The following is a 23434-nucleotide window of genomic DNA, read 5'->3' as shown; positions in this document are numbered from 1 at the left end:
ATATTTCTAAAACTACCCAAAATTTAGTTAAAAAAAAAGATTTCTTTCTCAAGAATACACATGTATAAGAAATCAGAGGAAGTCAATTTTCTTCACACAACTCAGGAGTGAGGAGAAGCTGTAAGTCAGGCAAGTCCAGACTTAAGGCCAGACTTGCCACCAATACCCAAGAATCAGTTGGGCTGTAAATCATGCATCACTTGCAACTGCCAAAATTGCATCTATGCGGGGCTGGGGTTTTAGCTCAACCGTAGAGTGCTTGCCTAGCACATGCAAAGCTCTGGGTTTGATCCTTAGCACCACATAAAAATAAATAAATAAAATAGAGGTATTTATTTTTTAAATTGCATCCATGCACAGTTGGGTATTTGTATAAATTCTGATAAAGTGGAATTTACGATCTAAAGGAAGTGCTTTTCTAGACTTTATAAGCATGGAAAGTATAGTAAGAATGTGTAGTTGTTTTGGTTTTAAAAACCTATATGTCTGTAATGATATCTTGTAGCAGCTCTTGCTTTGAAAAATCAATATAGATTTGTCTTTGCTATAAGCCATATGCCACTGTGGGCACATTCTTCCTAATGTGATTTCCGGAAGTTTTCATTTATTTTCTTTCCTTTTAATCCCTCAGCATCTTGCACAATATTTGTGTGTGTGTGTGTGTGTGTGTGTGTGTGTGTGTGTGTGTGTGTTTGTGTAGTGCTAGGAATTGAACCCAGGACCTATCAGATGCTAGGCAGGTGCTCTACCACTGAGCTACATCCTTAGCTCCCTGTACAATGTCCTAAATACAGCAAATATTCAGTAAATAGTCCCGAGTTGAGATCAAAGGGAAAGGACCAGAAAAGCAGGTGAAATTCCTTATACAATGAATGTGTTTGTAACTTTCATGCTTTTTGATCTCACCCAGAAGCCTACATCATGAAGTTCCCTTAAGGGCTGAAGGGATGATCTGGTGATGCACCTGTGAGTAGGAGAAGACTTCTCCCTTCCTATTTCCCATCTGTACTTCTGAGAAGTAGTAAAGCTCATCTGTCTTCCAGGTGGCCACTTTAGCAATGATGACATGCCCTTATAACCCAGCAGGCACTGACCAAAGGCAGAAGATGATTGAATGCTTTTGCTCTAAACATTGAGGCCACGAAGATGTGCTCATAAGATACCTCTAACAAGTACAAGCTTATAAAGGGATTTAGGAAGGAAGGAAGGAAGGAAGGAAGGAAGGAAGGAAGGAAGGAAGGAGCAGCTTTGTGGGATTGAATTTGGCTGCTATTACTTTTTTAACTTTCAAATTACTTAAGACTTTTCAAGGAATAAGTAAGAAAGAAAGGAACTTTTTTTTTTTTTTTTTTTTTTGCATCTGCATCTCCTAGGAATGGATGGACACATTCTGTGCATCAATATGGCAGCAAGGAGAACACAATGCAATCAGACAATAGAATTATCATTGATATGGAAATCACCATTGTTATATGAGACACTTCCTGTCCCAGTTCTGGTATAGGCACAATTATGTTTAGCTCAGTTTTGCTCATTATAATGTAATTTTTATGAGTGCAGCAGATCATAATACATTTTTAGTTGAATAGCAATTCTCACAGTAACAGACTGATTTTGTCCAAATTAACTGTGACAGTGTGGGAAAGAATAAAGAGCCCATTTTATTAAAACTAGTGCATTTTTAAAAAATTGCCCAGAATGCTAGTTTTATAAGAGGGAAAGAAAAGCTAGAAATAAATATAAAGCATAATATCAGCTGGAGCCTATGGATGTTTTACTTTAGAATCATAAAAAATAAACTGTTTCTTGGCTTGCAACGTGGCTTGGTGGTACAGCACTTGCCTGGCATGAGTGGGCATAGTGGTACGCACCTATAATCCCAGTCACTGGGGAGGCTAAGGCAGGAGGCTCACAAGTTTGAGGCCAGACTCAGCAACTTAGCAAGGCGCTGCTTTAAAATAAAAGATAAAAAGGGCTGGGGATGTAGCTATCACAGTCTTTGTTCTAGGTAAGGAACTGTGCAGAAGTAAGGAAATTTTGTAGGTGACATAAATGTTCTGAATCTCATTTTGGGTGAGGATTACGCATGGGTCAAAAGCCACTTAACTAAGCACTCAAAGATTTGTCCATTTTACTGCATATAAATTACATGTTAATTTAAAAAGGGAAGATGGAGAGTGGGTACCAGAGTTGCATCCCTGTGTGGGAGCCTCTCAGGCACTGCTGTAGCTTCTCAAAACATAACAAATATAGAACATTCCCAAACCAAGTCATGATTTTTCCTGATACTTCTTTCTCTGAGTCATTACTTGTTGCATTTTCACAGCCTTGGGGGGAAATTCAGTCAACAATTAACCAGACAATAAAAACAAAGATGTTCACAAAAATATTGTCCTTTTAGAACACATAATTTTCTACATGGCTTAATTTAATCTCTTGGCGGAGGACTACAGACGCATGCCTTTGGTAGTGTGCTCAGCAATTTCAATTGGCATCTGGTATAATAAAAAAATAAAGCAACTCAGACAATAAATGGTTTTAAAAATGTGCACTAAGAAAATGAGCATTGGGATGTCTGCATATCTGTTCAATTATGTGGTCAGCAATAAAGATATCTGAGAATTTAGGAAAGATATCAAATACCTGTCATAGAGTTCGCTAAGAACACAAGACAGGTAATACCAGAGAACTGCAGTAAGAATCCCACAATGAACTAAATTTCTGAAGAGTTTATGGATTTAAAAAATAATCTTTGCTGGTAAGTGCTTTGTTCTCTAGGGTAGAGGGAATTTAAAATCACACTTGTATGCGCTATATTTCAACTGCTTGACAATATTAGGTTATCACAGAAATCTTTTTTTTTTAACTCTCCCAAAGCTTAGAAAAATTTTCTAGAACTTACTATGTGAAGATTTATTCATCATCTCAAGTATGGGATAATTTACCAAGATAGAATCAGGTGTGCAGTTTTGTTTTGGTTGGCTTTGTTGAAAGATAATTTAGTTAGACCTGTGGAGGATGGCAGACAGAGAGATAATCCTAGATAATCTGGGTGGAACTGATTCGATCCGTTGGCAGGTCTTTAAAGTAGAGCTGAGGGCTCTCTGAGATGAAGAAATCCCACCTGTGCCCTAGATTCCCAGGCTGCTCCTCCCCTTGACCCTCCCCCAAGTATCATTGGGAGTTGCCTCTCCAGCCCCGAAAATCATAGAAGCCAGTTCTTTGCAATATATCTATTAATATGTATCTCCTACTGAAGCTGCTTTGTACATTTTCTGCAGGCCTGTCCTGCACATGGCATAATATTAGCATAATTGGCTACTGCCCCTTAAACACCACAGCATTCAAAGTCACAAGGATAAACAACTGTGATACCCCACCACCCCTGACACATACATTTCCTAAAGAACCCTGGTGGGCAGTGCAGAGATGGCAAACGGACTGTGTGACCAGTAGAGGGGAAGGATTGACTAGAGGCAAGAATGTTGGACATAGTAATGATTTACTGTGAGATAATGAGAATGAGAACTGAAAGGTTAATTTGGATTTGTTATTAGCATGTCTGAGGCTAATAACAAATTCAATCCCCAGAGGTTTGAAAAAAGAAGATGGCAGATATTTCAAAGATAGACTTGGTAGCACTTGATCAAAAAAGGGAGGTAGTATTTGAGGGAACATGAATTGAAGAAGTTAACATCCCAAGGTAATCGGGAATAGAACAGGAGTCCGTTAGGGGAAGAGAATCCATTTGCTGTGGAACTTGCTGAGTATGAGCACCAGTTAGACATGCAGGCAAATGGTAGTTTGAAATTAGGACCTAGTACCTAGAATCAGACAGGCAGCTCTGGAGAGTCAGAGAATGGGTGTGGAAATTGTGCCATGAAACACATGCTCGTGGGCTTTGCAGGCTTAGGAAGTTCTGTACATTTCTCCTCCCAGAGCTCTTCCTCCATTGAGACAACGCTGAGGTTTACAGATCCAAGAGAGGGCACTGGAATGTAGCTTAGAGGGAATGCTTGCCTAGCATATGTAAGACCCTGAGTTCCATCCCCAAACAGCAACAGAATGGGGGTTGGAGGCAGGCCCAAGAGAAGACAGAGTGAATATGGAGGAGCAGTTTATGAGAGGGTGGGAACTAGAAAGTTTTTCGGAAGCTCAAGGAAGAAATCTGATAGGAGGCTAAAAAAAAAAATGAGGACATATGAAAGTATCCTTGTTTTTTCCTCACATCCACTGCAGAAATGGATGTTGTGCTGGAAGGCTACCACCATACTGGGGCCGGAGAATAGACTGCTTAACCAAGGATGCTACCAAGGTAGTCACCACACGGCCTCAAAGAAGAACAAGAATAGTGACCCCATGGTGGGAGAGGGTGGGAGCATCCTGGGTCATTCAGTGGGTTTAAACCATGATGAGAAAACAGACCCTGAGTTACTGCTGCCATAAACATTTAACATGAACAGAGGTCGGTGTTGCAAATCCACCCAAGGGCAGCAGAGGCCAAGAGAGGACTGCAGCACACTGAGCCCACCCCCCTCTCCCATGGACAGAGGGACACTCACCCTTCTTCCTGTACCCAGCTGCCATCTGGTGAAGAGGAGACGGAAAAGAGAAACTTTGGAACAGAAAAGGAACTTTTAAACCAAAAGAGATTGATGTCATCGGTCTGATATGATTAATACTGGCTTTATCTTCATGCTATCAGCAGGAACAGTGGTTCAAATCAAAATGATATATGATTACAGAAAATGAAGTTCCCATTTTGCACAACTGATTTTGCCCAAATTCATATGAAATGAAAAACTATGGAGCTTAATCAAGGCTAGTGCAAAAAAGAAAAGCAGAATGTCCCATGTTAAGAGGCCTGGGTTGGAAGAGAAAAATGAGAGTTTTTAGACAGATAAGATAAAAACAAGGATGGAGGGTATACAGGAAATCATCAAACGAAAAAATCAAGAAGGGGATATGTACCATCAACAAGAATTAGCCTGTAATTTGGCAACTTGTTTGTTAGGTACTTTGAAGAAATTCAAGGATTTAGTCCACACTACCCACAGGATTACATCCAAAACTCCCCCAACAAGATATTCACAAACTTCTACCACGTAGAACCCAGACTTTTCAAACTATCAATATAAAAAGATGCACTGTAAATCAGCAAACCCAAGTTTCAGTCCTGGAGTTGTCAGTAATGAGCCAGATAACCTTGGACAAGTCTCTTAACGTCTCCTGGTGTTCCTTTCCTTACCAATTAAAGCATCCAGACACTTTAATCCCTGGTCTTAAACGAGCCAGGGTGGCATATCTGGAGTTTCTGCACTTTTATTTTTCTTTCCCATCCAGGAGTGACTTTCATTTCCAGTGGCGAAGGCCCAGTCTTCCCTGTTTGCTCAGGGAGCCTCCCTGTGGTATCCCCACATACCTCATTTGTTGTCCACCCAAACTGTCCTGAATCATTAGCAGTTTCCTCCTATTATCTGTCTGGTCTTCCCAAGAATATTATAAGACACTTCACTACTGGGACCACTGTTTGTAATTTTTTTATAACCTTCATAATACTGAGCATAATGATTTACATTCAGAAGACATTGAGCAAATCTTGGTTCTTTCATTATTAGTTTAAGACAGCATGCATTTTTCATTTTTCTCTGTCACTCCCTGATAGTCGATTATGGATATAAAAGCAGTTTTCCAAACTCAGTGAACTTGCCAAACTAGTGAAAAAAAAAATCATCATTTGGCTTTAAAACAGGGGTGGTAAAGATAAACCACAGGGAGAGAAGCAGCCCCTGCAGATCGGGCCCTGCAGACGCACGCTCTGCTCATGATTTCTACTAACAGTCTCCCTGGAACATTTAACTCAACTCCACTTATATGTGTAAACAGATGATTTGTTACTCCTGCATATATCTGTTTAAAGTTGTCTCCCCCAAATCCCCAAAATTGGGACAGAATGAAAATTTTCATGATTCTCCAGGTTTTTTGTGATCAAATTTTTCTGATGCTGATCCTTCTATTTGCAATATCCTCTTTAGAAATGTCTATAACTGATTTTTTTCTCCTCTCATGTAGAATAATACACCCAAGGTAAGGATTTTGTGTGTTCAATACATAGTGGCAAAACACGAGTCATGGTTTGGCCACAATGCCCTCTCCATTATGAGGCCTTTTAATTTTTGGACAAGATTATTCTATTCTTGGTTAATCCTTATCATTATCAACTCTGTGTTCTCCTTATGATCTCTTATTTTGTTTTTGTTTTTTATTTGTTCAAATTAGTTATACATGACAGCACATTGTACATTAATGAAGTATAACTTCTCATTCATCTGGTTGAACGTGATGATGAGTTACACAGGTCATGCAATCACATATGCACACAGGGTAATAATAATGTCCTATTCATTTTACTATCATTCCCATCCCCATACCCCTTCCTCTCCCATCATTCCCCTTTGTCTAATCTAAACTACTTCTATTCTCTATTCTTCCCCCCACCCTTTCCCCTGTTGCCCTTATTGTGAATTAGCATCTGCATATCAGAGAAACATTTGGCCTTCCATTCTTTGGGATTGGCTTATTTCACTTAGCATAATATTCTCCAGTTCCATCCATTTATCAGTGAAAAATGCCATAATTTCATTCTTCTTTAAGGCTGAGTGATATTCCATCCTAAGAAAACCTGGAGTGGAACCACCATTTGACCCAGTCCTCCCACTCCTAGGTTTATACTTAAAATCAGCATACTACAGTGATGCAGCCACATCAATGTTTACAGCTGCTTGATTCACAATAGCTAAACTATGGAACCAACTTAGGTAGCCTTCAACAAATGATCTCTTATTTTGAATTACAAAAATTAAAAAGGTTAACTAATGTTCTTCAGAAGGAAAAAGTCTTGCTTCACTTTCTCAGTGGGTAAACTGCAGCACATAGGAGAGAACATCATTAGTGAAGATGTCTGCCCTTTTGAAATACATATTTGTTCTTGTCTTTACTGGCCTATTAAGAAAATTGACATAATTAAGAATAAGCTAAAATGTGAGAGTAAATAGCATACTCACCCATGAGACTAGAGCCTTTAATGTTCTTATCAATTGTTTGCTTACCCACTGGTTTGTAAAATTTCAGTAATTCACAGATGGATCCTCTTATTGGTGCTGGGAATTCATAAAGTTCCACTGAGCCCACTAATTTCTGTTCTCTTTCACTACCATTCATCACTGATTGTGTAACTCCATTTTTGACATTAACAGCTCTGGGAGAACATTCTACTATACTTGAAATGAAACAATCATAATACTGCTTAAGAAAAAAAAGATATAACACTTTGTACCCATAATTCTGCCAGCACTGGTGTGAATGTAAATTCTTAAAAATAATAATTGGTACCCAGAGGACAATGCCAATTAACTGCATACTTTCATTTGATGAAAAGCAATATTTCCTCCTTGGTTCTTTAATCAAGTTGTCTTTTGTTTTTGTTTTTTTTTTCCTTTTATTTAATGTCTGGTTAATCTTGAAAAAAAAATTGTCACCATACTTAAAATAGTACAAGGGGAGAAGATATTTTATGACTCTTTAAAGCAGTAATAAAAACTGTGTTTTAAAGTAAAGCATTTCTTTATGATCCAAAAAGGCTGAGTGTGCTCCCTGCAGGTACTCTGTGAGGCTGGCTAACAGTAGATGCTCAATAAATGTGTATTACTACATGATTGACAAACACATTTAATGTTAATGACCACTTGGACAAGATAGCATTCACTTTTACAGCAATGAACTATTCCTCTGGTATATGCTTTACTCATAATTGATGCTACATAATTGATGCTACCTTAAATTTTTTTGCCACTTTTTGAAGCTGCATAGTATATTCAAACACAGTAATTTCCTTAATCCTAATACCCTAGAAAGTAAGTAGAATTTTCCCCTAATCCACAGATGAGGATATAACCTGAAGAACCTCATAGCCCCTCCCTTGACTCCAGAGCTTTCCCCTTGCCTTACCTGGCCATGGTCCAAGAGTTAAATTTCTACTGTAAAACTGTCTCTCATCAATCAAAATATTGAGGGATGAAAAAATATGGTATCTTGGATTTGCTTCAAAATAATCTGGTAAAGTCAGGGAGTAAGAAGTGCATGGGGATAGAAAAGACTGAAGATTTACATCAAGTAGCTAATGGTTGAAGCTGGGGATTGGGGGGCGGAACACAAGAAGTAGGCTTTGCTTCTATGTTTAAAAGTTTCCATAATAGAGAATTTTCTTAAATAACTGAGAACTGAAATAAAGAAATATGTGAAATGGTACTTCTCAAGGTGTTTTGCTCAAGATAAGAGGATTTTTTACTGTTTGATTTTAAACTCCACCCACCCCCATGTCAGCCACACGAACCTCATGTTAAGTGACTCTTTCACATCCCACTGGAAGTTGGTTTAAGTAGCTTTGCAGAGTGGAACTTAATAGAAGGCTCCAGATACTTAAGACATATAAAAATAGCTAACTCTCTTGCAATCTAGTCTACTATTAGGAAAGCATCATGGCACACATAGAACAACGTATTTCTTATTGTTGCCTGGCTTTTAGAGTCAGGCAGTAAAATAACAAGCCATAGTAAGCTCCCAGTCCCCGTGTATGAGACTTAACTGTGTTCATTCAGAGCAATAACTCCAAGTTATATGCTCCTAAACATAAGCTGAAGCCTTCGGAAATCATCATGGATTGTTCTGTGAAGTTATATTAAGGTGGCTCAGCATTTAAAGCAATGGAGGTAAGAGTTCCCTCCAAAAGAAAACTACATTGAATCTTCAACTTCTTGAATCCAAACACCTCAAGAGAAACCCTTCTTTTTAGAAAGAAATTCACTGGAATTGCTGTTATTCAAGAAGTCAGAACTTCTTTGAGCTCAACTTCTTATAAAATTTTACCAGCTGAAGTACAACAAGTCTTCTGGTCCTGGGAAGGAATTTAATGATCAGGTACCTTGACCAAGAATTAGTTTTATGATCCTTCTTCCTTGGGCACCACCGTGAGGACAGAGGAAAAGAACACTTGGTCCGAGGGATCCCTTCCATGGTCCCTGCTGGGGGAGACCCAGAGCACAAGCAAACCATGGATCGTGGGTCAAGGTTAAAACAAAGGCACATAGGTGGGGAAAGAAGGCAGCAACAAGAGCATGACTGACACCCCTGCTGGCACATGTGGAAATCCACAGCTTTAGCACCCTTTCTTCAAGCCTTGTTCAGAAAAACGTGTATATGTCAAAATAATCTACAGGTTACTGGCAAAAAAATTAAAAATACATTCTGATTTGAAGCATTGTAACTTTTTCATGACCACAAAGAGCAATGGCAGCAATGACAGAGAGACCAGTAAAAAAAATTTTAAAGGCAAATGTTATTTCCATCTCTGAATGAACTCCCATTTCATACATGTTCCCAAAGGTAGAGATTGCTGAAGAAATTAAATATAAGCATCACAGCTGTTTCCACAAAGACCATAATTTAAACTTGAAGAACTGCCGGGAGAACTTTTTGACACTTCTGATTTTGTAAAAATATACAATGAAGTATGGATTAGTTGTTTTGGAAGGCCAGTCATATTGAGTTATTTATATCTTTAAAATATAAAAGGGATATAATCTGTAACTACATAATACTGAAATATTTCATGTAACAAATATTTTCCTAACTTTGGATTTTCCTCAAAACAAGCCGGAACATCTTTAGACAGTCTAGTAGATCGAGAGATGAGCACTCACGTGAGATAGCAGGGCCAGCTCATGGTGACATGTGACGGCGTTCCTGTTGGCTTCCATAAAATATCTCTGCGTGCGCCTCCGTTCCCGTTCCAGTTTCTTCTCCAAGGCCAGCTGGGATGTCGATAAGTTGTCTAAATACTTCATCATGACATCTGATATCATCGAACTGACTTCTACAATGTCAGGACGGATTTCTGCATCGGGAGTCAGGCACCTGAGACAAGGGATGAGCCAATTACAACACTGAATGAATGTCAGGACCAGACCTGGGATGTGGAAGGTCAAAATTAAACTATGCTACAGAGTCCACCATGGTATCTGCACCCAAGAAAACCCGGATAAGATAGGAATCAAACGTAAGTTTGAATCCAACACTTCCCAAAGGGTATTTAGAGAGCCGGGGAGAGAGAGGGAGGCAGGACTATTTCTTTGCATGTAGGCAGATAGGCAAGGGCCACAGGTTGGATGTGAAGCTGTTCCTTAGGCTTCAGCATAGGCAGAGGGGCTCATCATCCCCCGTGTGGGTCAACTGCCTTCTGAAGTTACTCTCAGCTCACTGGTCAGTAGAACAAAGAGGGACCCCAATACACAGTCCCTGATGATCACCTTTGATGCACCAAAAGGAAGGACAGTTTCTGCGGGGGGTGGGGGGGGGTCACAACTTATTGGCCTTTTCCAGCTGAATGCTGTCATTAACAATACACTTTGATGATTCAGTCTTACAAAACACAAAGTCATAGATATAAAATATAATCCAGTTACTTAGAAGTTGAAGATGTCTATAGTAGGGTCAAAATAAAACTGGATCAACTTTTTAAATTATGGAACTTCACTGGGCACACAAAAGAGCAGTCCCCCAAACCAGGAGGTCTGAACTGAGAACAAGAGTCTTGCCTGGCAGCATAGTCTGTAGAAGATAAATGAGGAAGTATCTGGACCTTTTTTTGTGACTGGCTGTTACATGTCATTCTTTTTAAAGCAACTGGGAGTGTTTAAGTTGATTCAACTGCGGAGGATTGGTTTGATTTCACTGAATCATGCTGACAAGGATATGAAGTTTATATTTTGCATTTTGTTTATGATAGGAGATAGAATTTCAGGGAAATCGTGATGATTGAAGTTTTGGATGAGCAGTTACAGACAGTCTGCCATAGGGCATCTCCAAACCGTCATCTTCAATTTTATTTGTCTTTAACAAAAGTAATATAAAGTAACTAATTTGACACATTGCAGGCTAATACTTCCTGTGATTTTGGAAGTATATCACTCAGTATAGTAAAGGGAGTATTGTTCATGTTACAGAAGCCAAATACCAAGATCATTCAATTACTTCCGGTATCTACAATAGAATGTTTTCTATTTTTTAATTCAAATTCTCTAATTGCACTGAATCATGCATACTTTTTAATCAAATTTAACTTGAATTTTGAGGAAAATATCTAACTTTCACATCAGTATATGACTTAGCAACACATCCTCACTCAATCTATCTTTTGCCTGCACTGCTTTCTCCATCAGTCCACAAATATTCTTCACAACAGAAGTCAAAATGAGACTCAAAATGATAATTTGCCAATGATTCCCTCTTATTGAGTTTATTAATCACGACTAAACCACATAAGAGTTTTAATCAGATTCTAAGACACTATCATTTTCTGAACTGTGTTCATGCTTTTTCAATTCTAAGGCAGTGGGCTCCCACTATGGTTATAACAGGCACTCTGCACATCTGCTGAATTCATATTTAACAAAGTTCACTCTGTGCATTTGTTATGCACAAATATAGGCAAGAGACTGTGGGAATAGGGCCAGCTACATAGTCTGTGGGTGTCCCCTGCATATGAAAACAGGGAGCTCCAGTGGGAACTGGAGAAGTCAAACTGCCCTTCTTACAGTTCAGCATCCCAACTGATGTTAGATGAGCGACCCCCAAGAGATTACAATCTCTGTGCAGGTGGGATGCACCTGGAACACAGACCAGGGATGGGAAGAGGCACCCCCTGAGTTGTCCACCAAGTGTGCCATGATGTTGCCAGCCTAGTCAGGAGAGGTCTTTTCTTTGCTTCCCGAGATGCAGCAGGGCACTTGCTCCATCCTGACATGCATGGGGTTATTAATGATGGTGGATGTGATGGTCATTATTATCCAAAGTACAGGTGTGAAGACATGAATTGGTGTGAATTTACTATGTATACAACCAGAGATATGAAAAATTGTGCTCTATATGTGTATAAGAATTGTAATGCATTCCGCTGTCATATATAAATTTTTTAAAAAAAAGAATTTCAGGACCTTATATACAAAGTCTTAAACCCCAAACTCAGGACCATTTGAGCACAGGGGCTTGCACTAGTCACAGGCACATAAAGCCAATTCTTTGCTGTGCTATGATGACATATTTGTAAAGTTTCTTGCTTTTGATCATAATCACAAAAGAAGCTAAGTTGTTGAAATTTGCCTTTTAATTAAATCAGATTCTTCATCTACTTTCGCTTAATTAGCCAAAAAGATTAAAGCTGCTAAAATTCTAGGTTGCCCTAGTGTTATTTTGACTACCTTGTGAGAAAAAAAAAACAACCCTGCATCTAGACCTTTTGTTAGCACAGATATTATAAATTTTCAGATTGCAAATATTTAAAATAATTCAAGATGACATTAGCAGGTAAATTGTTAGCTGAGTATTTTTTTTAACAAAAAGCAGCATAAGTTTGTTTCAGAAATCATGTGGTTATTTTAAAATATTATGGTAAATGGGAAGAGAAATGACCTCCCTCTCCTGGCATTTAGCTATCTCCTCCTCTCCCAAGGCTCCTCCCCACCCTATATTTGGCCTCATTAGAAAAGGTACCAGCAGAGAGAAGCAGTTTAGCATCATAATTAGTATGAAGGGCCTGGGTCAGATTGAAAATTCCTCAATAGCTTCCAAGTCCAGTAAGATAAAATTAAAATTCCCAGAATGCCATGTAAGGTCCCAGTTGATCTGGTACTTATTTCCCTCCTCTCTTTCCCATCTCCCAGCAACACATCAAATGCTCCTACCTGCACTTTTCCAAACAGTCCAGGGTTCTCCTATGCCACATATTTCTTTGCTTATTTTAGACCATCTGTTTGATTTTTCTTCTTGATAGAACCCTGAGCTTTCCCAGATACTATCCCTTATCTTCCTGCCCAAATCCCCATTTTCAAGTCTCCATTAGGAAGACTATTTGGACTGCTTTCAGAAAGACTTACTGTTCCTCTTTTATGTGTTCTCAATGCACTGTGTACATTTGAAGTACTTAAAACTATCATAATTATTGTCTTGCAGTGGCCTGATTCACCGCTGGAGGGGAAACTTCTTGAGGGGCAAGAGGTGTTTCCACCGTCACTATGATCTGAGAACTCAGCATGTGAAATGGAATCTGGGTCCTGACAGCTATCCAGCAATGAGCGAATGAATGAAGCAAACTCAGCACCAACATCTAAAGAACTGACCTATCCATAGCCCAAATGGATTGGCCACAGCCTTGTGGCCTCCCAGGAACATCTCCAATCAGAAGTTTCAGTCTAGTCTCATTGCTCTGAAATAACTCCCAGCTTCGGTTATTTCAGAGAATTTCCACTGAGTGAGTCAAAGTCAAACACACACTGTAGATTGACAGAATATCCTCAGCCTGTATGATGCTCCAATGATTTTCAGATAAGCATCAAGTCTTGTTCTAGAAAAAATATAGGATGTTCCCCTCTTCTCACCCACTTTGTCCCCACAACACTCTGAGAGATGAGATGGAGAAAAAAAAAGTGAGAGGAATACAATGTTCAATTGTATTCATTTCATGTTTTATGAAACAAGAGTTGAAGTGGGGGTAAAAAATGTAAAGATCCACTTGCTCTAAGATCCACTTGTCCTTAGAGCTCACGGCTAGCATTAGCTTCTTTAGTCATTATGACTGCCTCTGAAACAAAGCGCCAGACAGCTTATGCAACCAGGCGCAGAGAGAGAAAAATAAGGCAATTGGAATATTTTGTGCATAAAAGGAAATGTTCTTCCTTTTAAAAAAGAAAACAGACAATACTCTCCTAAGAGTGTACTGGAAGGTAAAAATAGTCATGCTGGTACTGGGCAGAGCAACAAGATGTATTTATTTTCTACCCCAAACTCCAGAGCTGCTAAGTTATTCTCTCAATTTAAAAGCTTGCTAGAAAAGAAAAGTTTTGTTAACAAAATGTGCTTATATGCCACATAAACAAACAGGAAAAAGGAAAGATCCTGCACATTAGAGATGCAAATTGTGTGAGCTCTACTTGACAAGAATGAGATGATAGTAAAGTGGAAGAAAGAAGATAGACGTGACTGGAAGCAATGGACAGTTTAAGAATGATTACAGTAAACTTTCCCCCTCTCTTCGAAGCCTCTGTCAAGCTACAGTGATTGGCTCTGAACCTAATAATTTGCTGAGATTTTAATTGCATATGTCCCTTGCATTGTTAGAAAATAGGAAATTTGAAAGTGTTCCCTAATTCTCTTGGAACTTAACTTTTAAATACTAAAAATCCAAAGCAAATTAAACATGCAATCGCATGTAACTCACAACTGATTTTGGTTTTATGTCAAATTTCCTAAAGATAAAACTTTGCAATTGTGAACCCAGACAATGAGGAGTCTTGAATAGCTTGAAATGAAAATAACGTCTGTTACAGAATGCACCCTGCAATCTTAATTTACAGTCAGTTGCAAAATTAAATTGTCAGTTCTAACTTATTATGGCATCTTAGTATTTTAAATGGAAAGTACCTTCAAAAATATTTCATCTGGAATCCCCTAATAGGTGATCATTCACCCTCTGGTGACAGTGAGCTCACAACCCACCAGGGGCCTCCTGTACTGTGTATGCCTCTAATTCTGGCCTACACTTTGTCATGGTGAGCTGACCTTATCCTGCTTGTAACTTTTACCCCCTTTAGGTCTTTGCTCCTTATTCTGAAGCTCTATGGAATAAAGCCCATTCTTCTCGTATTTTCAAAATCATTCCACTTTCCCACTTAATCAAAGTATTTTGAATCTACTTAGGATCATGCCCTCAAATATGCAGACAACATCCACCCTGGGGTGGTAACGATCTCACCTCTCTCCTCCTCCTCCATCACCCCTCCATCAGTCACCATCAACTGTGATCTCCTCTTCCATTCTCATGCCCTCCCTCTGCTCCCCGTAGAGCAGCCAGCATGGTCTTTGCTAAATAAGGCATTTCACTATGCGTCAGTCTGCTGATAACCCGTCAGTCCTCCCTGCAGTGCTCCAGTTAAAGATCCAGAACTCACAACACAGTCCACAGCACCTACAGCCTCTGGCCCTTGTTGCCCTTCCTGCCCCAAATCATTTTCTGGCTTTTTCTTCCTTACTTAAGATGCTCCATCTCCACTTTCTTCCCATTCCTCAAATGAACCAGTGACGCTTTCACAGATGCTGTTCACCATTTGAGAATTATGGGTTATTCAGGTCTCAGGTTACATGTCCCTTCTTCAGAAAAACAGTCCCTAACTCCTCGTACTAAGCCAGGTCCTTCTACCATCTTTCATGGCCCCCTTTACTGCCCTTCATCACAGTTATAATTTGTTTTTTTATACTTAATTCTGCAAATAATATCATATACTTTCATGGTAGTATCCTATTTCAGTTGTCATTTCACATAATAATGTTATTAATAACAGTATCTAACTTTATAGAGGTTTTACAACATAAAAAGTGTGTCAGCAGCATTATCTTAGTTAAGCTTCAGAACAAAGCCCACGCAGTAGTTAATATTGCTAGCCACACAGCACAGACGAGAAAATGAAGCTCAGACAAGTTAAAATGAGTGGCAGAAGAGGGTTTAGAAGCCAATGCAGTCTAGAACCTAGTGATGCTCTAAATTTTTGCACTGTAATGTTGCTGTCTGACTCCCCTCAGCCTCCCACCCCACCCCCATTGGTCTATTGATCCTAAAAAGTGTGTTGATGGCCAGGGAACCTGTTAAAAGGGACTGACAGTCCTGCAGCTCAGTTGCACAAAGTCAGACTGCTGCCTCTGTACCTTTTTATCTGGTATCTCTCCCCTTCCCTCTATGGCACTCAACTACCCATGAAAAGGAGAAATTAAATGAGCAAATATAGTATCTTCATCTTGCCATCTCCAGAGACTTCTTCAATATATAAGGTACTTTCCAAAAACAAATAACAGAGAAGAGGCATGAATCATAGAAATAAATTGTCTGGATTCATTGGCAACAAGGCATGACTGAGAATATGTGAAACTCAGATGATTTAGGAAGAGCTTCCAGCCCGTTTCCCATAACATTAACAGTGATAAATGCCAAAACTGTGCAAGTATTTGCCATTTCCTCAACCCTATGCCAAGTGGTTTGCATATGTTACTTTGTGTAATTGTCACATGGACCTGATGAGGTTGGTACTATTACATTACAATCACCATTTTACTAGATGAGGAAACGCAGATGCAGAAACCCCTTGGCCACCATCTGCAGTTCATAGCAAGCACTCTGCCCCTGCTAGGCCTGGCTCCACAGCCTGAGACTCGTAAGACTGTAGGCCAGCATTATGCCAAACAAGAAAGGTTCAAGAAATAATCCTAAAATAGAGTAGGGGTAATTATTGGTAGAAAACATGGACCGGAGGGGAGAAGCCAAGGGAAAGCAGAGTAGCCTTAGTAACATGACCATTATGGTCCATCAGAGACAGAAGCCAAAGCAAGGTTTAAAATACTTGGGAAGGGGATGGAAAAGATTCCCTTTGAGCTGACTCTAGAATTTCTACGGTCCAAAATGAGGATCTGGTACAGCTCAATGGAGCACAGAAATCACATTGGGCTTACTCGACTACCTGAGATGGTCTGGAAATAGCAATCAGCCAAACCAAAGTGATCCATTCACACATCCAGGGTCTACTCTATGCCGAGCACTGTTCTGGGGACTAAACTGGTAAGAAGCAAGATGACAGAGTTCTTGCTCTTGAGTTTACTTTGTGGTAGGGAAGAGACAATCAACAAACAAGGGTTTATGCATGTGTATATTTCAGGGGTGATGGGGCTGAGTTTTATGAAGCAGGTAAGGGGGCTAGAGAGCACTGAGAGGCAGTGGGGTGGGCAGAGTGGGTTCCAGTAGAGAGCCAAGTGGAGTGAGGGCCTATATCATGCATACATCAGAGGGAAGAGTTTAGAAATAAAGTAAAAGCAAGGACAAAAGAGTAGGAGAAGATAGCTGGAACCTAGGGAGCAGGAGAAAGAGCAGAAGGGGCCAGGTGAGAGATGAGTGGGGACAGCCTCATGGGGCCAGGAGGGACTGGTCAGAACTTTGAGAATGCATGGAGATAATGACTTTCATTACTTTCCTATTATTTTGATGGCCAGAGCTTCTGATTTTCCTTGACAACTTACTATAAAGGACAATATTGCCAATTTAAGAATTAGACATGAAAAGGTATCTACAATTTTATCCTTGGACACGACCTTCTTCAGTTTCCTGTGTTCTCCTCCTGGCTTTTTTCCATATTTGTGCAGACTTTTATGCTTCTTGTCATACTTCCAGTTTCATATCCTATTTTCTTCACTTAGTTTCATGTCACATGTGTTTTACAAGTTGATAAGAAGCCTTCTAAATAATCGTTCTAGTGTTTGCCTGATATTTTCTACTGTGTCCTCTTGGATATTCCAATGGCTTCCAGAAGGTTCACTACTACTGGTGATACACAAACATCTTTCCAGGTTTGGATTAGGTGGGGACCCTTCCCCTCCACCTAAATAGTGAATGTTTATAGATGTGAGGTACTTCTTGACGGTCTCTATATGTTGGAAGTTGTGAGATTAATTACCTGCTGATGGTATCTGTCACCTTCTCAGAGTAGATGCCTTCTGGCACTGGTTCATATACCGCCTCCACTATCTACAAAACAAACAGACAGCAGTGGTAGATGTGATGGGGCCGTTGGCATCTTAGAGCAATGATCCTTAGCCACAACATGAAGTGCATGCACAAAATGTAATCAGAGATAAAAACATCCCAACCAAATAAAAAATTAACATCAATTAAACAGTTCTAGAACACTGAATTATATTCCCCATGCTGGGCTACAGTTAACCTTAGATTCATAATAAAAAGATGCATGGGGTAATACCATATGCTGGGTTGTGGGCAGTCCAAACTGCAATTAAAAAATAAGAGACCAGGGGCTTGGGCTGTAGCTTAGTGGCAGAGCACTTGCCTAGCACATGTGAGGTACTGGGTTCCATCCTTAGCACCATATAAAAATAAACAAATAAAGGCATGGTGTCCATATGTAACTATAAAAAAAATTTAAAATAATAAGAGACCAAAAGTAACTTGATATATTCATATTTTATAATTTTCTATGATGAATGAATGAATGCAGTTGGATATGGAAATGTGCATAGCATGTGGCCTATATTTAGAAGAAAGGAGAAAAAATAAGTCGATCGTGCAGTTAATAAAGCAATGTTGTTTTCAATCAACATTTGAATAAAATCACATAATTTCTGTTAGGAAGTAAATGAATGGCCTGTTGGCAACAGGAGACCTTTTGTCTTCCAACTTTCCTTACTTTTGTAGCCAAGGAGAGCATGTTGGTGCTGCAGAAGGGAGGACTCAGGGTGGCCATCTGATACAGGATGCAGCCTGCCGCCCAGACATCAGCCTTCTCCCCGTAAGGCTCGCTCTTCAGCACCTCTGGGCTGAAATAAGTGTAGGATGTTAATAGATACCCGGAAATGAGGAGGGGGGTGCGTCAGCACAGGAAGAAGATCCAGTTTCCAAACTGTTATTGGAGATATCTTTGAAAAGGACTTGCAACTCCTAATCAAAATTTCAAGTAAACATATTAAAAGGTATCTTGGAAACCTCCCAGCCTCAGATGAATCAAGAAGCACAACCAAGCAATTCAGATTAAGCACTAAATATCAATAAACCATAGAAAACATGACCTTGTATGTGTCTGAGGATGTTTATTTCTGGAAAGAACAACCCCTCTGTGGTAGGTGAAATTGTCTACCCTAGTTCTTTCTTACTCTAGAGAACTTGCTGGGCATAGTTCATTTACTGACTCCTGCCTTCAGTTTTGACTGTGTTTTCTTGCTTTGGCCAATAAAATGGGGGAAGTGACAGTGTGCCAGTCAGCGTCTCAGTCTTAACAGGTATTGAGTGTTTCCACTTGTCCTGCTAGGAGCTTCTGTCCACTACCAGGAGAAGAAGGTGTCTGTCCTAGGTAGCTGCTACCTTTGCAGCACAGCCTATAAACCTGCAGACCCTATGAGGCTAAGAAGAAATGCTTATCATTGGATGTCACTGAGATTTTGTGGTGATTAATAGTGCAGCATTAGTATTGGGGAAAAAAACTGATATGGCTTCCTCACTCTGCTAATCAACTCTAGGTTATAACGTGAGAGAAGACCATATTTAAATATGTTTCTGGAAACAACACTAGCTACCATGTTCACCTCTTCTGAAGTGGCCACACAGTTTCAACGAGTTTCCAGTTGAAGTTAATCTATGATAGTTTATGGGTCTGTCACTTATAATTTAATGTGGAAAGGAATATTGTTTCCTTGGATGTTTCTGATAGAAATTTTTTTTTCATGTTTATAGAATAAAGCTCAAATAAGAACTAAAAGCTTTCAATAAACATGCCCTGCTAGGGTTTGGGTCTTGGATCTTGAATCATCCCCCAAAGGGACATGTGTAGCTTCATTACCAGCCTGTGGTGCTATTGAGAGGTTGTAGAACTTTAGGGAGGCAGGACCTAGTCAGGAAGTTAGGTCACTGGGGACATGCCTGTATGGGGATGTCCCAGCACCTTCCTGTCTGTCTCTCTGTTTCCCAGATACCATGAGGTGAGCAGCTGCATGCTCCCCTGATGAGGTGCAGCCTCACCACAGTCCTAAAAGCAATGGGACCAACTGGTCGTGGACTAAAACCTCCAAAATCATGAGAAAAAATAAGCCCTTCCTCTTTTGAAATTAATTATCTCTGCTGTTTTATTGCAATAATGGAAACACATACACAAACATACTCTCAAATTAAGTAGTTTGATAATCCAATTCTATAATATACATTTAGGTCAGGGCTCAGCTCTCTAAATTAATGGAGTAGATATTAAGATTTGGCTTTGACAGTGGATTAAGGCATAAAGAAGCTTGTAAATCAAGATCAGAATAATCAGGGTAGGTATAAGTCAGAATTGGTTAGAGAGAATAAACAAGGAGCGAGCCACAATGGCACACACCTGTAATCCCAACAGCTTGGGAGACTGGGGCAGGAGGATTGCAAGTTCAAATCCAGCCTCAGTAACTTAGCAAGACCATAAGCAACTCAGTGGGACCCTGTCTCTAAATTTAAGAAAATATATTTTTAAAGGGCTGGGGATGTTGCTCAGTGGTCAAGCATCACAGGGTTCAATATTTGGTATCAAATTAAATAAATAAATAAATAATAAACAAACAAGGAGTTGCTATTCTTGTGAGAAAACAAGACTAATTCCAAATTTAAGATTTATAGTAAGAATTTCAGGGAAATGTGTTATTTCTAGGTCTCTCGATTAACTATTTTCAAATTTAGCATTTTTTTTTTTTTTAGTTCAATAATATGGCAATGGGACAAAATTTTTCAGGATTCTGCTGGGTCTAGGAGTCCGGATATTTCCCATTATCCCTTCATGAGCTACTTATATTTAAAAAATGTCTTAAGAAGAAATAGCATCCTCATCAGAAAAAAATATTTCACTCCTTACAGACCAATTTCCCACGTTGTCATCTCTGAGAACTCAGGAGATTTGTTTCATGTTTCAAGGCTCATGAAGCAGATGCTCCACCATGTCCCCCCAATCCCTGTTCCACTTCCTGTTCCTTTTGTGCTCCAGCCAGTATCTCCACTTTTTTAGACAACCACCTTCAATATTTTTTTTAATCAAAAGACAATTTTTGAATACAGGAGAAAGCACCTGTCAGAATACAGTTTACCTGTTTATATTTTTCTCATCTTTGTATTTCCTTCTTTTTCTCACTAGAGACCACAAAATCTTCCCATCTCTCTTTTGCAATGTGGCTTTGTAGTTTCTCCAATCCTTGATTCTGTGCTGGGTCATATGACTAACTTTGGCCAATGAGATAATAGCAAAAGTGATGCCAGAAAAGACTTAGAAAGCCCTCTGGGGCTTGTTGTTTCCTGCTCTTGACATCACTTTGATCAGTACCACATGATTAGAAATAGGCACACCTGCTGGATGATCAGCAACACATGACCCAGTTCCTCCAATAGGCCTGCCCACAGCCAGCTGGCCTCAAGACACAAGTGACAGGCATTGAAAACTAAGGGACCACACAAGTAATCGAGGCCAGTCCCATACAATGATCAACCAGCAACTCCCCTGGAGCCAGCCCAGTTATCCAGCATCCAGTACATTGAGGAGGAGAAAAAAGGCTATTGTATTAAGACATGATGTTTTAAGGTAATTTGTCAAAACAAAGTTAACTTTCATCAAAGTCAGCTTTCATCAGATTCTCAAAAGTTGTCAATGTGCCCCTGAAAAAGACTGAGATATCACTTCTCTGGAAGATAATAGGAACGGAAAGTAAGAGATAAACAACACAGTTGCCAACCATCACACTGCTTCTGGGATAAAACTTTAAAATTCTCTAAGGTCAAAGAGCTTCCTAATTACTTCTAAACGTAATGACACAGTCTAATTTCTACCAGTCATAACAAAAGTTTCTGTGATGACTTAAATTCTACCCCATCTCCAAAACTCATAGGTTGAAACTCCAACCCATTCTTCAAAATGTATCCATATTTAGAGATAATGTCTTTAAAGAAATTATTTAAGTTAAAAAGGATGTTTTGGGAGTCGGATTGAATTCAATGTGATTTAAGTACTTAAAAATAAGAGGAAGGACCATAAGGAGTACACAGGCACAGAGAGACAATCTCAGGGAGAGGCAGCAAAAGGAAGCTGTCTGCAGGCCAAGGACACAGGCTTCAGAGGAACCCAGCCCTACCGACAGCCTGATCTTGGACTTGCAGCCTCCAGATCTGTTTCTCATACCAACAAATTGGTGCTATTTTGTGACAGTAGCCCTAGGGTGCACATGCACATTCTGTGAGAAAATCTACTCATGTGTTTTTCATCCTCAGAAAGAAACTGGCCTTTGGAACTATAATTAGGTCATATTTGATCAACATTTGCAAACATATCATCTGGTTTGTGTGTGAGAATGGTTACTATTTAGAAAATCATTGTAAAGTAATCTACTGCCATGTGTGATAATTTCCAAGTTCCCCGCTAAAGGCGAACCTAACCATATTTAGGGAAATAAAGAGTTATAACTAGAAGAGTGTTTCGGTTTTTGTTTGTTTCTTTCTTTCTTTTTTTCTTTCTTTCTTTTTTTTTTTTTTTTGGTAGTATTGGGGATTGAACTCAGGGGAGCTCTACCACCGAGCTATATCTGCAGCTGTTCTTTATTTTTTTATTTTGACACAAGGGCTTACTAAGTTCCCCAGGCTGCCCTTGAACTTGAGATCCTCCTGCATTAGCCTCCCAAGTCTCTGGGATTACAGATATGCACTGCCACTCCCAGCTAGCAAGAGTTTAAGAGAAAGAAGTAAAATAGTACATACACAAAAACTTATATACTACACACCCACAAATTATATAGAATTTAAAATAGAATTTTTATTCTAAAGAAAACCAATTTTTTTTTGTTTTAAAGTTATCCCTGTGATTAGATCTTCTGAAATCTTTTTAGTAATACAGCATATGTTATGTGATATTTAACAAATATAGGGGCTCTCTGGAAACGATTAAAGTGCTTACAATTAAGTGTATAAAAATTATAGTCATTATATGTTATACTCCAATTAAAAAAAAATTAAGCAAAGCCAAGGATAACAGGAACTGAGTAGGTGGCAAGAAACCATGTATGTCTACCATAAATATTTTAATAAATAAGTAAACTTAACCCACAATACACTGCCTATGAGAGATATCTGGACTCAACTTTACATAAACATTACTTCTGTTTTGAAAAGAGATTCACTTTGGCATGCTGATTTTAAGTCCTTTTGGTATAAACAAAGGAGTGGGATAGCTGGGTCAAATAGTGGTTCCACTACAAGTTTTCTGAGGAATCTCCATATTGCTTCAGGATAACTAAACTATGGCATCAACCAACATGCCCTTCAACGAATGAAGGTGGATAAAGAAAATGTAGTACATAAACACAATGGAATATTACTCAGTCTTAAGGAAGAATGAAATGATGGCATTTGCAGGTAAATGGATGGAGCTGGAGAATATCGTGCTAAGTGAAAGAAGCCAAACCCCAAAAACAAAAGGCCAGATGTTTTCTCTGATAAGTGGATGCTGATCTGTAATGGGGGGGTAGGAAAGGAAAGAATGAAGAACTTTAGATCCTGCAGAGTGGAGTGAGGGGAGGGAATGTGGGGGTGGGTGGGACGGTGAAATGAGAAGGATATTACTGCCCTAAGTACATGTATGATTACAGGACCAGTGTGACTCTGCACCATGTACAGCCAGAGGAATGAGAAGCTGTGCTCTATTGTGTACAATGTGTCAAAATGCATTCTACTGCCATGTATAAGTAATTAGAACAAATTTTAAAATAAATAAAGTTATTA

The 23434-nt window shown here is 39.3% G+C and overlaps 1 protein-coding gene across 3 annotated transcripts in view; it reads right to left on the bottom strand.

Annotated features, from left to right (window-relative positions):
* The window catches only part of NEK10 (NIMA related kinase 10), a 215411-nt gene that overhangs the window by 65472 nt on the left and 126505 nt on the right, over positions 1 to 23434 (bottom strand). For all 3 annotated transcript variants that reach the window (XM_081285043.1, XM_081285041.1, XM_081285042.1), the window contains exons 24-26: positions 18351 to 18480; positions 17604 to 17674; positions 9759 to 9972 (exon numbers count right to left, since the gene is read on the bottom strand). In XM_081285043.1, the coding sequence (XP_081141169.1) occupies positions 9759 to 9972; positions 17604 to 17674; positions 18351 to 18480 (415 nt within the window). The remainder of the gene's footprint in view (positions 1 to 9758; positions 9973 to 17603; positions 17675 to 18350; positions 18481 to 23434) is intronic.

Source organism: Spermophilus citellus (genome assembly GCF_964194105.1).
Source record: "Spermophilus citellus genome assembly, chromosome: 3".
Lineage (NCBI taxonomy): Eukaryota > Metazoa > Chordata > Mammalia > Rodentia > Sciuridae > Spermophilus > Spermophilus citellus.
The sequence above is the reverse complement of the archived record's forward strand: the minus strand, read 5'-3'. Positions and strand labels throughout refer to the sequence as shown.